The sequence below is a fragment of the Anopheles arabiensis genome, chromosome 3 (genome assembly GCF_016920715.1).
Source record: "Anopheles arabiensis isolate DONGOLA chromosome 3, AaraD3, whole genome shotgun sequence".
Classification (NCBI taxonomy): Eukaryota; Metazoa; Arthropoda; class Insecta; order Diptera; family Culicidae; genus Anopheles; species Anopheles arabiensis.
The window spans coordinates 27,095,584-27,110,468 of NC_053518.1; the positions used below are offsets into that span (position 1 = coordinate 27,095,584).

At 45.4% G+C, this 14,885-nt stretch overlaps 1 protein-coding gene across 11 annotated transcripts in view; it reads left to right on the plus strand.

Annotated features, from left to right (window-relative positions):
- Positions 1 to 14,885, plus strand: part of LOC120900002 (AF4/FMR2 family member lilli) — a 66,613-nt gene that overhangs the window by 22,323 nt on the left and 29,405 nt on the right. For all 11 annotated transcript variants that reach the window (XM_040306453.1, XM_040306454.1, XM_040306456.1 and 8 more), the window contains one exon: positions 7,606 to 7,690. In XM_040306453.1, the coding sequence (XP_040162387.1) occupies positions 7,606 to 7,690 (85 nt within the window). The remainder of the gene's footprint in view (positions 1 to 7,605; positions 7,691 to 14,885) is intronic.

Here is a 14,885-nt window from a genome sequence, read left to right on the forward strand (position 1 = left end):
CTTCGCACACTCGAAAAGGGCAGGTTCCTTTCCCCGCCGTGTGTCTCGTTCTCGTTCCCACAAATCGCTTCAAAACGGCCCAGTTCCGCGCCGGGCCGGGCGAGACACAAGCCCTGATCCATCATGTGTGTGAATCAAACCTGGATGGGATGGAGCAAATAAAACACAAGCAACGCTCTTTCAGTTGGGCAGAATGAGAATGAGAAGTAAAGAGGCATTAATTACCGTTTTAAAAAATCGTAACATTCGCGTAACAATGCACTCTTCACCGCATAACATCAACAACAGCGGAGGAAAAGAAAACCTGGTAGGGGGGTTTTTTTTTTGAGAGAAGGAATGTGGCACTGTGAAGAAAAAAAAACGAAACTAACCGCATATGAATGGCGAGATGTGGGATTGAGGAACGATCGTGTAAAAGACAGTTCGAGTGGCAAGCATGTAGCAAAGTAGGCATGGCATGGCAAGGAGAGAATGGTGGAATAATAAATAAAAACTTATCATCACTTAGAAGACGCAAAACTGAGTTTTCTTTCATGCCTCTTCTCAGTTGTTACAAAGGCGAACCGGGTGAGAAGTCGAACGGCTGCGTGAGGTTGTTCTGTATGCTTTATTTCTTTGCCAACTGCACCGAAGAGACACAGCGGGTTGGGTGGACGTAAAGTGCCTTCACGCACGTCCCCCTTCACATGCCCCATTAACAGTCTGCACTTCGTGAGGGCAGAACGTACGGTAAGTTTGCCGGTACTTCCTTTCGATGGTTCGAAGGTACAACACCATGTTGTGTGACAGTTGAATGGTTTGTGACAAACGCTCCGATGACTCTTGGTAGATACCACCGCAGTCAGAGCAACAGCAGCAAAAGAAGGGCAAATAAGCAAAACAGAGCGACAGAACGAATTGCTCCTTCCAACCCAACCCAATTGGGGTTTTTTTTGTTGTTGCTTCGGAATCGTTTCTGACACGAAAATGCATCGTTAGAGAGTAAATCCATCACACCCAGCGGATCGTTTCGTTCCCCGTTTCGTGATGGTGGTGTTGGTCGGTCGGTGCATTGATTAGCGGATTGCTGCTCTTTCTTGATGCATCCTTTCATGTTTGTGCAAACGTAAAGTATTGACAGGAGAGAGAGAGAGAGAAATAGCGAACGAGAAAGATTGCCGTGATGCATCATCGTTAGGGGTGTTGATACAGATCGGACGGCGGGTGTTGTTTATGTGTGTGCATTGTGTAATAAATGCAATTGTGAATGCGATTCAATTGTCGACGTGCGTGTGTTAAGTGCTGTACCGTACGTTCGTTTCCTGCAGACAGAGAAAGGTTGCTTTGAATGGTATAGGCATAGTTAGTTGTAGCGGGAAAGCGGGGCAAAATGGCACTGTTAAGGATTTTTTTCTGTACCTCATTAGGTAAACCACTTTACACTGATAGTTTGTCGGCAAACAGTATTAATCGTATTAACAACAAATATAAATGTATGAAATGAAATTTAAAAAAATCATTAAAGATCATAAAAATTTATTGTGCGGGGTAAAATGGTCTCGCTACGGGGTAAAATGGACCACAACATTGTACTTTGTGCTTTGGTTTAAGCCCTTAAGCAGCTAGGTGAAATTGTAAGATTAGAGAATTATGTTTTGTTTGAAAGTGCTTTGTTAAAAAAAATTCAGTGAATTGCTGGAATATTTTAGTAATGCCCTTGTTATCAGTATATTTTCTTGTCGGTAGAGTATACAGACAGCATAGTTTTACTTATGTAAAAATAAATATATTGTAGCGACCTTTGCTTACACCTCAGCCTCATCATTTTGTCCCTGTTAAAACATACGAATTAGTTTTCCTCAAGCTGGAGCGACTGTTTTGCCCCAAGAGAATTGTTGTACACATTTAAACTTGAAAAGCTGTAAATTTAAATTAAAATACTTGCTTTTTTCTCGAAAATTATAGACGAATGTCATGTGACTGGATACGCATCTTTTTTACGAAATCTTGTTTTCGAGATGGTCAAAAACACATAGTTCAATCATTATAAGTCATTATAAACCTGTTATTTTGCTAATAATGCACCTAACCATTTTGCCCCACTTTCCCCTACAAATACTGATGCGCAAATGTATAGCAAAATAAACAAAAAAGGTGTTTATCTTTTGCCTGCTACAACTGTGTTTGTTTTGTGTTTTACGAATTCATTCTTTTTTCAAAACGTTTTCATTGAAGAAAAACAATTTTTTTTTCGTATGAATATAAAAAAATCATTCACCTAATTGAACATAAACATCCTCTGAAAGGCAATTATTTAAGCTTACTTGTCAAAATAAATCCACGTCTCTGTGGGCTATCTTCCGTCAGTTATCCGGAATTTTCGCGGACGAAGACATGTTTTTAAAGCCCACCTTCGATTTTTCTCAATTCCGCTTCCGGTTTTGTGACAAAATTGTTCGAGTAAGGCTTTTGCATCATGTTGTCGTCATTGCTTGCCGCTGCGAAATTAGCGGACGCCTAATAGTGGATATGTTAAAGTTTCACGAAGTATTTTTTCACTATTTGACCGGTTGCATCGACCTCCTGGTTGCATTGATCTTCAGCTTCCTTGGGAGCTCAGGTCGCTCAGGGTCGTCAGCCATTCAGAACATGGCTTTCTTCTGATGGCGTGGTGCCTTTCTTTGCTAGCGCACGCTGTGCTAAACGAAGATTGCTTCACTTGCTTCATTATTAAAAGTGCAATTAACGTTTTGATGGTACGGGTGAAGATAAACCCATAAAAAAACGACAGTTGTTGTTTATTATTTTAGTGCAAACGTTTTTCATCTTTTCATGAATACGAATAATTGTTATCATATCACACACAACATTACTCCTACTTAACACAATCGCGCCCTCCCCCCCGGAAACACATCGCTTTGGCTATGAGCTCTTCAATCAAGCCAAACGAACCGTACGTACAGCTGTGTTTCCACCCCGACCGTGTATCGTCATGTAACATAATTACCTGTCAGTTGCCGGCTATTTTCTGTTCCCCCATGTTCGGCCCCACCAGCTTTTCTCGCGCTTTCGCTCAATCTCTACGCCCCGGATGTAGGCGAAGAAGCGAGTGCGCACGATTTTTTTTTTTTTTTGCGTGAACGCCGGTTGCGTGAGCGATGATCGTTTTCGGAACGCGGCCGAATGGATACGTGCCAAACGAAGCAGCAGCAGCAGCAGCAGCAGCATCATAGCGTGGTATAGTAGTAGTATCAGCAGTCGTAGTAAATGGTGGCAAAGAAGCAGAAAACCTCCGCGGCAAAGTAGAATTCCGTAGCAGCATTCCGATCAAATGACTATAATACACGAATCTCCGTGGTGGATGAGACGGAGGAGGCTCCGATGGTTTCGTCGTCGTCTCGCCGCTGCTGCATAATGATACACAGAGCCTCGTCGGGGGGTTTTTCTTTTTGCACGATCGTGTACAGATGATCATCATATCGGTCGATAAAGTGGACCGACATGCCGGCACGTAAATAAAATTGCGTACGTACCAGCCCGCCAGCCATTGAGTTATACACCGGTACACGGTGAAGCGTGTGTGTGTGGCTGGTCTCATCCGCACACAGCCAGTTAAGAACTGTCGAACCATCGTGTACAATCGCATCCAACGGGGGTGGCCACTCCCATGCAAAAATGGTTGAGCAGGGTGGCGAGAGGGAGCGATCTATTGTTGTACATTTTACATCGATGCTGCTGCCCACCACACTGGGACCGGGTGTGGTGCACTGACACGAGTTGTGGTAAAAGTTGCCAATCTACATACTCCTCCTGCTGGTGTATGACCGCTCTTCTACCCCTTTTTTTGTTTGTCTGCTCGTGACTTCAGCCCGGTCACGCTGTGCTGGACGAGAAAAATGACCCGCATTTCCCGTAAGCAGGCAAGAGCGAAGCTCCATTACGTATTGCTGTGCTTGTGTGCTCAGCATGCAGCCGAGAGTTACTGCGGAGCAACATGGAACATGCACACACCGTCTCACAGCGAAGCGAACAAACAAACAAGCAAGAAAAAAGGGTCAGCCGTGCCAAAACGCGCATTAACCTTGACCCCTGTGCAGTGCTGGACTGCACGGGATGCATGTAGTTTGTCGCTTTATACATGAACGCGGTCGGTTTGTGAAAGGGTGCACGCGTTGCATTACTTGTTAAGGAATGAAAATGGAGCTATGCTTTTGTGCGAGTTTTTGGTGGTGTACCATTTAAATGATGCTGTGCACCGAACTGTCCTTGGGAAGGAAGTTAATTGGTCTTGGCTGGGAGTGGTACAGCGATGTAACAGTTAATGTAAGCGAGCAATTGGACTTTTTCGTAGCAAAACTGGAGCTTTCACAGTGCAAAATTATGAACACTCTTGAAACAATCAACAAAAAACGATAAGATATGCAACGAAAGGGAGTAAAGAGTAAAGTAAAGGTAAAGATGGAATTTGAAAGGAAAATATGTGATAATATATCCCAATCATAAGAAAAAAAAAACTGAATTTAATACTAGTACAAAAGAACATAAAAAAGATTCAATTTAACTTCATACATTAAAAACCTTTGCATAAATAAGATAATTATAAAAAGATTAAAAAACGTTGAAGTGCTAAAAGAAGTTTAAAAACGTGAAAGTAAACGAAATAAACAATAAGTTAAGCTAAAAATCAACAAAGAATAGAAGTAACCAAAATGAAGGATAAGTAATATACGGATGGTAAGAAGCTAGTTTAATAGAACAGAATATCGCTTTGAATGGTGGGGAATTGATGCAAGTTAAAGTGACTAATATTCGCAAAAAAAAGTTATTTAAATATTAATACTTATCTAAACCCTCAAGATCTCATAGAAAAAAAAAATCCCAGTCCACTCGGGATACTATGTGTTGTTATTTTTCAAAAAAAAAAAGGAAATAATACTAAATAATAATACTAAATAATACTGTTACCTCTTATGGCAACAGCTCAAGCAGTCACAGTAGGCACCTTCTGGTAGCACCTTGCGCCAAGCGAAAACAGTAATTTACTGTTTGACATTGTTAAAATATCAACCCCAAATAGCGGTAGGAGACCAGTCCCCCCCCCCCCCTGGTTCACAGCCCATGCAAACCGTAACAACCGACAGACAGCGTACATTCATCTTCGTCTTGCAGAAGCAACCGGCCTTACTTGAATGCTCACCGAGCTGAGGTTGGTGCACTTGGAACGGCTGCTTCCACTGTCTATCGTTTCGTCCATTGCGCCGTCGTTCTTCTCCTTTTCCAATGGACGTCATTCGACGCTTTTGAAAGGGGGGAGTTGTGGGGTTTTGGTGCGGTTGACTTCTCGAACGGCGACACTACTGCCTCCCACTAGCAAACGTAAGGCCTCACGTCGAGAACCTACCGCGCGGATGCTGCGCCGGTACACTGCAGCGTCGTGAGTACGAGTGTGCGCTAAACGGACGAACAGATGATTGTGCTTGCGAGAGTTTTTTCTTGGTACGGCAGTCTTTCCTATATCTTACCAGTCTGATCAGTTCTGTGTGTGTGTGTGTTTTTGTTACTGTCTTCGTCTCCGGCAAAAAGTTTCACAGCGAACTCGGCGCAGTGTTCGGTTTGTAAGGCCAGCCAACTTACATTCCATTGCTGTAGTAACTAGTGGTCGGGGGTCGTAGTAAAAACAAGCCGACCAAAGTACAACCAAAGCGAGAGTAGTACGTGGGTTTCGGAGCACAATTCCTCGGCGAGTAGCACACTCGAAAGCGGTTCTGTTCCGTTCTGGAGGAACGCGAGCCGTTCCGCTCGCTCCGCGAAATGGAAAAGGTGAAATAGAAGTCACTCGAGTGAGCAGCAGCAGCAGCAGAGGCTGGTGGACTGAAGGAGAGCATTAGGTGAAAAGTGGATAGCAAGGAAACAAAAGCCCATAAGAACTGCTGTGCCGTGCAGGTGGTGCTGAGGTGGGGGGCTGCTTTCCCCGTCGTTTGTTGCAGCGCGTAAGTCGTAATGACGCGAACCGGCGAGAGCAAAACCGCGAACGCCTCGAACTGGTTCTTTGCCCAAAAAAAAATAAAATTCACGAGTCAACCTTGCGATTCAGTTTTTTTTACTTTCCGTTCATGCCATTCTATATCTCTTTCTCTCTCTCTCTATATCGCTCTCTCTCTTCACCCTTATTGGCGTATTCCCCGGCAAAGGGAAAGGTTGATCGTGCCGAACCGTAGGTTTTTGCTGTTCTTGGAGTGTTGTAAAGACTGTTGAGAGCGACAACCGGCTTTGGCGTTTTGTCTGTGTGTGTGTGTGTGTATGTGTCTGTACAGCGGTGTTGGGTCCAACACCGTAAGTAAATAAACCGTGACGACTCAAAATGAAATATAAATACGGGGCAATATAATGTATTCCGTTACTGCATCGGGAATGATAGTCAAACACTTGAGCACCGGGAATGTGTAATCGGCCACCATCTTCCCGCCCCGTGTTCCGTGTCTCGTGGTGGAGAAGAGCATCGTGTTGAACATTTTGAGTATCTTGGAAGTGAGGAGGCTCCAGGTCCAAGTGTGCCTGTCCGGCAATGCTCAAATAGCTATGGCTTGTCGTTCCTTAGCCGCATGCCCTGCACTAGAGATGATGACGGTGTTTGCGGTTTTAAAGTTTGGAGTTCCCTGGGACCCTTTGGAATTCGCAGGATTCTAGTCATCCGACCCTCTACCCGATCGATCTTTGCGAAAACTGGAGGAATTATTCCCGCAAACGAGAAGGTGTTCTTTTGCATACAGTTCTTATCTAGCAAGCAGACTCCCGGGGAGTGGATGTGTGTGTGTGTGTGTGTGTAATCCAAGCAGTGGCGGATTTAACGGTACGCGGACTGAGCGGCCGCGGGGGGCCCCGTCAATGTAGGGGCCCCGTGTATGGTAATTCCAGCATATAGAACAGTGTGTACAGTAGTCTCAGCAAGAGCTAGATAGGGGCCCCATGGATGAAGGGGCTCATAAACTATAGGGGCCCAGAACAGGGATTCTGAGCACCCCCCCCCCCAGCAAACCATGAAATTGTGTTTGATTAAAACCTAATGCAACTATATGCACCCCCCCCCCCGCTCGACACCAACCGGGGGCCTCCACTCCTTTTAACGCTTAGGGCCTCCAACACCCTAAATCCGCCACTGAATCCAAGGTGCTTGGAGATTAAGCTTACCCAATGAGACGAAACTTTACGTAACTTTTGTCGGAACGGATCTTCGGAGGTGTGGTGTGAAGGAGAAACAAGAGAAACACAAAAACCGAAGGACAAAGTCGTCCCCTCGCGCGCCGGTTGTGTTGCATCACTCGACGGCTAATGCTGTAAAGGCGAAATATTACACCGCCTCATGATTACAATTGTCCCTGGCAGTGCTCCAGCTGGCGGCAGCGATGCACGAGCCAAGAATGGAGCGATTACCACCCCACTATGCTTCAGTTAAAGTAATGCGCTTCCTCGTTTGGCATTTACTTCCATGCTCACGTACCCCAGGTGCTGGCAGCATTACTGCTGCTGATGCTGCTGCCGCTGTCTGCTTAAAAGCCCGCCCGCGTTCAGGACAATAACTAACACGTTCTTCTTTTTTTCTTTTTTTTACTCTCTCTCCCCCAACAGATTGACGGTCACGACTCGGGCACCGAGTCGGACGGTGACCTGGAGCAGGAAGACGACCTGATACAGGAGCACGAAATGGAGCTAAGTAAGTAGTTGCAGCGTCGGTGCTTTTTTTTACATCATTGTTTTTTTTCCCCGCCTCTCGCCTTCTTATTCTTTCTCTCTCTCTTTGATCGTCCCTGTGTGAAAATTCCCTCCAACTACCGTCGTGTGTAGGGGCGGCAGACACACCAGGCAGCATCAAACTTTTCTGGTCCGGTTTAAGTTGCTTCAGTTTTACGACGACTGCAACGTTTTGTCGTAGCGTGCCCCGTTTCCGTTTGCTTTGCTCCGGAGGAGGAGGAGAAAAGCTCTGGCAGGCTTTTGGCCCCGTCGTTTGTGTGCCGCTTTTGTGTGTGTGTGTGTCCTTTGGCGTAACTTTGCCCGGCACATTTTTATGGCACGTGCTTGGGAATACAATTTGGCAGGATGTAATAAGGCGCATGAATTGTATGTGCCTTGCCGTACAAACCCCAAAAGAAAATTTCTCCACCAAGGGTGCTGTGTAAGGTGTGCTGTTGGCTTTTGGGGAGGTAATGTTAACAAAAAAGAAAAAAAAAACCGTCAGTAATATGTAATTTTGAAATTTATGCATCCAAGCAGCAGGGAAGAACGATGAAAAGTATGAGCCATTTCGCTAGGGACGTGATTCTCCACTGTAAAGGTGAATATAGATGTGATTAGGATTTTTGTTTGTTTGTTTGACTCGTTGCTGATGGCTCTGTTTTTTTTTCTTCTATTTTTGATTCGAGCTTTCAGTATGCTAACAGAACTATTTGGATGATACAAATTTGCACCGGCGAAACAAGGCTAGACGGGGCATAATTAACGTTCCGCTAACATATGAATGACTTTGGACGATTTGGAAATCATTGTTCTGTTTTTATTTGGTCTGTGACACATCATAAAAAGTGTTAATTTTGTTACGGTGAGTTAAACTTGCCACTAATATGATCAACAAACCATGCCTGTGCTTGGTTTGAATATGGTGTGATTCGACAGGATGATACGAGGCACCGTTTTTGTTTTTGTGCCAGTCATTGTGATAATGATGCGTTTGCCAGTAAAATTCCTGTTTAAAAAAACGGGAGTCAATGAGATTTTGATGTTTACCACTAACCTGCAAAATAAATCTTGTTAGTTTGTCAGACAAAAAAAAGTCAACCTCCCATCTCACGACTAACGACTAAACAGTTGACTCGCGATGTTTTGTGACACGAACAATCGATAAACAGTCGATAAAAAGTGCTGACCGAAAACTCTAGCAAAATCATCCTCCACGTCACAAGGGGTGTGGCGGATTAGGCTGTTACCACAAAATTGCCTGCGCCCGGTATGAGCACACGTCGTCGCTTCTATTCGGCATTGGGTTGGCCTATACCGTCACACGTTGAAATTGCACACTTGCTGAGCTGCATCTGCATCAGCTGTGTCCCAAAATGGCCAAAAGAGTGCCACTTTTGTTACGCCATCATGGTGCCGAACTTCCCTCCTGTTCGGCAATGGGAATGGGTCCGGGGAAGTAAAACGATACAAACCAAAACAAAAAGCATGCCATTTTTGCTGAGGCTTCAAGGCGGAAGATCCATGCCCCGGTTGGCGCGTGTGAATTACTCTTGCTGTAGGCAGCGAGCGCCACACTCTCGAGGCCTTCTAACGGTGTCAGAGTTTTGGGTTGATTCTTTTCCAATGGGCCTTAATTTACCCTTTTCAGTCAACCACTCGAAATTGAATGAGACAAATGGAACGGGGAAGCGATGGTGTTGTTGGCGATGGAATTGTGGTGAATTGAAAGAAGTAGATATTATTTGCAATCATTTGCAGTTATTTTTAACGAGCCAGCACGCCAGTGCTGTCGTCGTCGTTGTTTTGCGGGAGTTTTTTTTTTAATATGGAATGGCTTTGCATCAACTGACACTGCGCCAAATGCTGCGTCACCCACACTGCGCTCGTGGATTGTGCGAAAACGCCAGCTTGCTCAAATTTTGACGCTCTCAAAAGTGTTGGATAATTTGGTATAGCAGCTGCTGATATATAGTGGAGCGGGGTCATGTTTCGTTAGCGGTTGTGCAAATGTGCACACACCACACGTGATTCAGACGCTCGTGTGATGTGGATAGGCTTTAGTTAGTAACTGTACTAGAAGGTCAATGGCAAGATGTGTTGATTGTTCAATTCGAATCGAAATAGGTTGTTGAGATTAAATCCCGCTATCTGTTTAGGATTTAATCTTAATGTCCTTATCATGCGCATTCTCTTTCGACTTACCGTTGAATTTGAGAGGAGATAGTTTCTAGTTTATTAGATATAGTTCTGAAGAACTATAGAAGCATTCATCATTTCTTGGAGCATATCACTGGCAGATTTGTGATTTTTTTGACAACCCGCCTCATATCAGTGCTTATTGAATGGGCCCAATAGATCTTAAGGGTTAGACTGTCCGATTGTGTGGAATATCTGATTAGTCTTGGAAGCCTTGTCTGGGAGCTCTTTTACCCTTCTCAGTACCATCATGCATTTTGATGCTGAGTTTATCAATTTGGGGGTTTACAAGGAACTTGGAGCTGGTATTTGAAGAGAATTAGTCATTTTTCGATCACCACTTTAGATCCATGTACTGAAATTGATGGAGTTGACTATAATTGATAGTTGTGTATCGCCAAATATTTGAACGAGTATCATTTCTTTCATAAACAGCACACGTGTTCTGGAACTTCTGGAAAGAAAACGAATTGTACAATCGTATACGTACATTCTTGTGTTGGTCTCACATGTTTGGTCCTTCGAACCGGATTTGACCAGGGTTATAACATGTTTATGGCATTGTTTTTCAGTTTTTAATCTTTCTTGAAGAAAAATATACAAAATATAGAATGAAAACCTTTTTTGGTTCATCAAATATCAAATAACTTCTGTTTACTGCCATCCTCAAACTATCTTCGGTCCAGCCTGTCACATTGAAATTGCGTGACAGTGGCCAAGCGGAAAGGTTTACTCGTTGCATAACACCCATTCCAGAGCGACTGCTCGTACGAACTCGGACTGCAATTTGGCACTTACTATTTAATAAATCGAGCAGGCTTTAGCATGCAACAGAGAGACGCGCATGTCCTGCTGGTTTTGTCCACTAGGAATGTAAAATTCATTCCCTCTCAACTTCTCAGCGTCGCATGACGCAGCTGTCATAAAAACATGCACAAAAAATGGTGCTCTTTTCAAAGTTTTGTAGGATCTGAGCTCTGCAAAGCGCCAATACGCTTCGGTCACTTTTGTGGCTGTGTGTGGGAAGTTTCCATTGCACGCGGGGTTTTGCGAACAACACATCTTTTCCCTCCCCCTCGAACCTTACTAACTTAGGACCGGGGCCACTCTGCAGTCCGAGCAGTCTGCTCTCAAAATTATTAACCTTCTTCCGCCAGGGCTGCCTCCCCGCAATCAGCCCGCCCGTTGGCGCAATCTCCACTTCACAAACACTCACGAGCGCCGGCAGCCCCCAACGGCGCGGCGCCTCAATAAACAAACTCATCTTGGCGGTAATTGTTGCTAATGGTTGGCGAAACAATTTGTGCTTCGGACCGCTTCCCCATTTTCCCCCAGCAGCAGCATCAGTATTTCCCCCAACTGGTGGGGCTTCTTAACGGAAGCGTGAAAATTGCAATGCAGTACGCCATTTATCTTTTGGAGCGTGGTGAATGAACGAGGGGGTGAGGGCTGTGAAACGGGGGCATCAGAATCTCCCGTACCGGCCAACTGTCCCCGGATGTGTTTGACATTCAGCGGAAAATCGCTGGCAAACCCTCTTGCGCAGTCGTTCCGCTGTGAGGTTCTCGCTGCCGCCCCCCGGCCTTTTCCGATAGGCGCCAACGGGTCGAGTGAGTTTGAAGTTGATTTGCTGCAATTAAAGCAAACGTCCAAAACACACACACACACATCCAGTGGCAGACACACACACACACACACACACACATACGCTAACAATTTCTGCCCAGTGTATCTGGCTGTGGCCATTCCGAAGGCTGGGATGGGGATGATTACAGCTGCAGTAGCAGCAGCAGTGCCTAAGCTTGCTTTCTAAGACTCTCTGTCCGCCCCGGGGGAGCTTGTGTGGTCAAGCTGTGTGTCGATATGTGTGTGCCTGTGTGAAAGATCTCTTGTCCGGGCAGTTCCGTTCAAGACTAAAAAGGCAAGGAAAGTAGCGAATGTTTGTTCCAACGGCTGGGGCAGGCAACTTCTTCGCAAAGTCGCCATGGTTTTCATCACGAAGGATCTCCCGTCAGTAGATGCAGTGTGTGCTTGTGTGTGTGTCCAGCATTTTGTGACGCCTTTGTTGCCTTTGTCGTTAGCCTTTGCTAAAAGAAACGGAAGCAGAAAACCGTTTGTTCGTAATTAAGATTTGTGTACGCGAGCTGTGGCCGCCGTAGTTGGGCCGGCGGGCACTATGTGCTGTGTGCTGTTTCCGGTGGCAATCCTGGCTGGCAGTGTGAGGCTGAGACTGTGTGTGTCTGTGTGTGCAGTCCAGAATAAAGATTTCTTACGCCGCCCCGTTTCACACAGACAGTGTGTCGAGAGTGTTAGCATGCGTTGGCGAAAGGAAAATGCCACATTTTCATTGCCCCATCGTACGAACTGCTGCTGAGGAAATAGAAACGGTCCACGGTCGGTGGCACACGCTTGTAGCGCACAATTTGTTTAGCGTCCTGTGCTGTCCCGTGCTACCCCGTGTTGTCCGGTACCACAGTTTGCGCCTGAGATCGTTTCCCGGTTTTGCTTGGGTTGAACAACGAAAAAAAAAGAAACAGACAGAAGGTGTGGAAGGAATTCTACCCTTAACGTCGAGGGGAAAAACTGTGCGCACTTTGAGTGTACGAGGAAGGAAGAAAAAAGGCGGGTGGTGGGGACGCAGATCGCATTCTTTTGACTGTGAAATAACTCCCTTTAATTATGATATATTTTCCTCTTTACGGTTGCGAAGGTGTTTTCCAAGAATATAATCCTTTTCCATCCGTCGTCCTCGCCGTCTCGCCGTTGTCGTCGACGCTCGGTAACTCGGTGCGCTGTGTGTTGGGGCCTGTCTGTATTTGGGGCCCGAGAAACCGTGTGCGTTGCGAAGGCAGTGCCGTGGCTGAAGCGCTGGAAATGGATTTTTCATTGTAGCAGAACAAATGGCTGTGTGGGTTGGGTAGTATTTTATACCGAGCAAGAGTGTACCGGTAGCAGCAACAGCAGCAGCAGCAACCAGGGGGAGGAGACAGCAGTAAAAGCCTTTTGTTAGCCTTCAGCATACTCCGAGCAAGTAGCGAAATGCGGCGCACGGGTTGGCTGGCAGGTGGAACTTCTACTACTTCTTTTAATTTGTCATCTGTAGAGTATCTTTTGCTGCCCTCTCTCTCTCTCTCTCTCTCTCTCTCTCTCTCTCTCTCTCTCTCTCTCTCTCTCTCTCTCTCTCGCCGCTGAATTGTGATCCCTCGTTAAGTACACCGTTTACTTTGGCCCGACTACCGCCCCATTATACCTTTCGCTGGGCCTGAGCAGCATTCCGATCAGTGCGTGTGCATCGATTGTACGCAGCAGCGGCAGAGACACGACAGGGTTACGGATTAAAAGACATTTCGGTTGTTGTTGTGTAAAAAGGCTATATAGCCTTTTGTTTTACAGCACTTACCTTACCAGCGAAGATGATGGGTAGGTGTAGGCAGACAGCTCCACCGGGGAGACAGCTAAGCGGGGAGAAAAGGGTTTTGGTTGAAAGAATGATATTCTCTCAAAAGCTCCCCTTTCCCCGTGAGCCCTAATGATTCTCGTTGCCTTTTTTTTTGCTTTTGTTTCTTCGGGGTAAGTTACCGGTTTTTGTTTTCTCGAAAAATGCTGTGAAGCTATACTCGGGTGGAACCTTGAAAGGACACTCGAAGGACGACCGGTACCGAAAACGGACCGACGGGGTGTGTTGCCGGATGACTGACTTACTCTCTCCGCCCCCTTTTGACCCCTCACCGAAAAACGACGGTTCAAATCATATCATTAGGCGCACAAGGAAGGTCGAGGATGGAAGAAGTGTATATCTTTTTGTCTGTATTTTTGCTTTTGCAGCGACGGGTGATTTGCTATTATGGGCACCATAATCCGCAATGCAATATAGTTGAAATTAATGGCCGCCGGAGCAAAGGGTAAAACCCGGCTCCCTTGCAAATCGCATCTCATTTTTATTACATTTTATTACAACACACAACAGTTCGTCCTCGGTGTAGGTGTACACTTCTCTAATGCTGTTCTTCTCTAATGGCCCGGGGGTTGACGTCCTTTTCTAACGGCTCTAGGGCGGGTGGTATATTCAAAATTGTTGTGGAAAAGGTAAAAATGTAGGAAGGAGAGGCATTTAAAAAACGGTAACTTTATGGTTGCACGTTTAAGAAGGGTTACGGGTGCTAATGATGATCATGATCGATTTGGAGAAGGAGATAAAGTTATGATAGAAAAACGTTGTTTTTACTCCTAACTTTATCGCTAAATCAGGTGAATGAGCACAATCAATTTCGTGCTTTTGCAACATGCGTTCTCTACTTTGCATTGACGAGTGTTTATGATTGTGCGTTTGCTTGCAAATACCTTTACGCAAAGGCGCGTGTTAGTTTCCTCGACTGCTTTTCGAGCCGCGTGTACGACGCGTAGACTTTAGTGTGCGCAACAAGCAAACGATGCAAATAGAAGGATTGATTCGATTGCTTTGCTGGCAGGTAGGATATTAATAGAACTCTACCGGATGGGAGGAAGTAGGCTGCTGGGGTGTTCTTATTTGTGCTGATTAGTGCATGATGTAACACGATCGTTGCCTTTGAGTGCTCTCTTTTCTGGTGCGATAATGGGTGAGCGTATTTAGCAAATATTTAGATTTATTCAATTGATTGCAGGGCGAGTTGTAGTATGAAAACATGGGGACTCTTTGGGATTGTATGAAATACAAGCAACAGGGACGTTAATCGGTCCACTTAATTATTGAATGAAACATGATTTTTTTGTATTAGAACTAGTGATGGATAACTTGAGCATGCTTCTACTCAGGTCCTACTCCAATAATTTTGGAACCGACTCCAGAAGGTAGTTCCGCTCAGTTCCTCATTATCAGGAGTCGTTTGGAATCGTCTGGAGCTGTTCTGAATCGCCCGGAGTTGTCCGGAGTCTCTCAGAGTCTCCCAGAGTCAGAGTCATCCGTAGTCGTCCGGAGGCGATCAGAGTCGTCCGTAGTA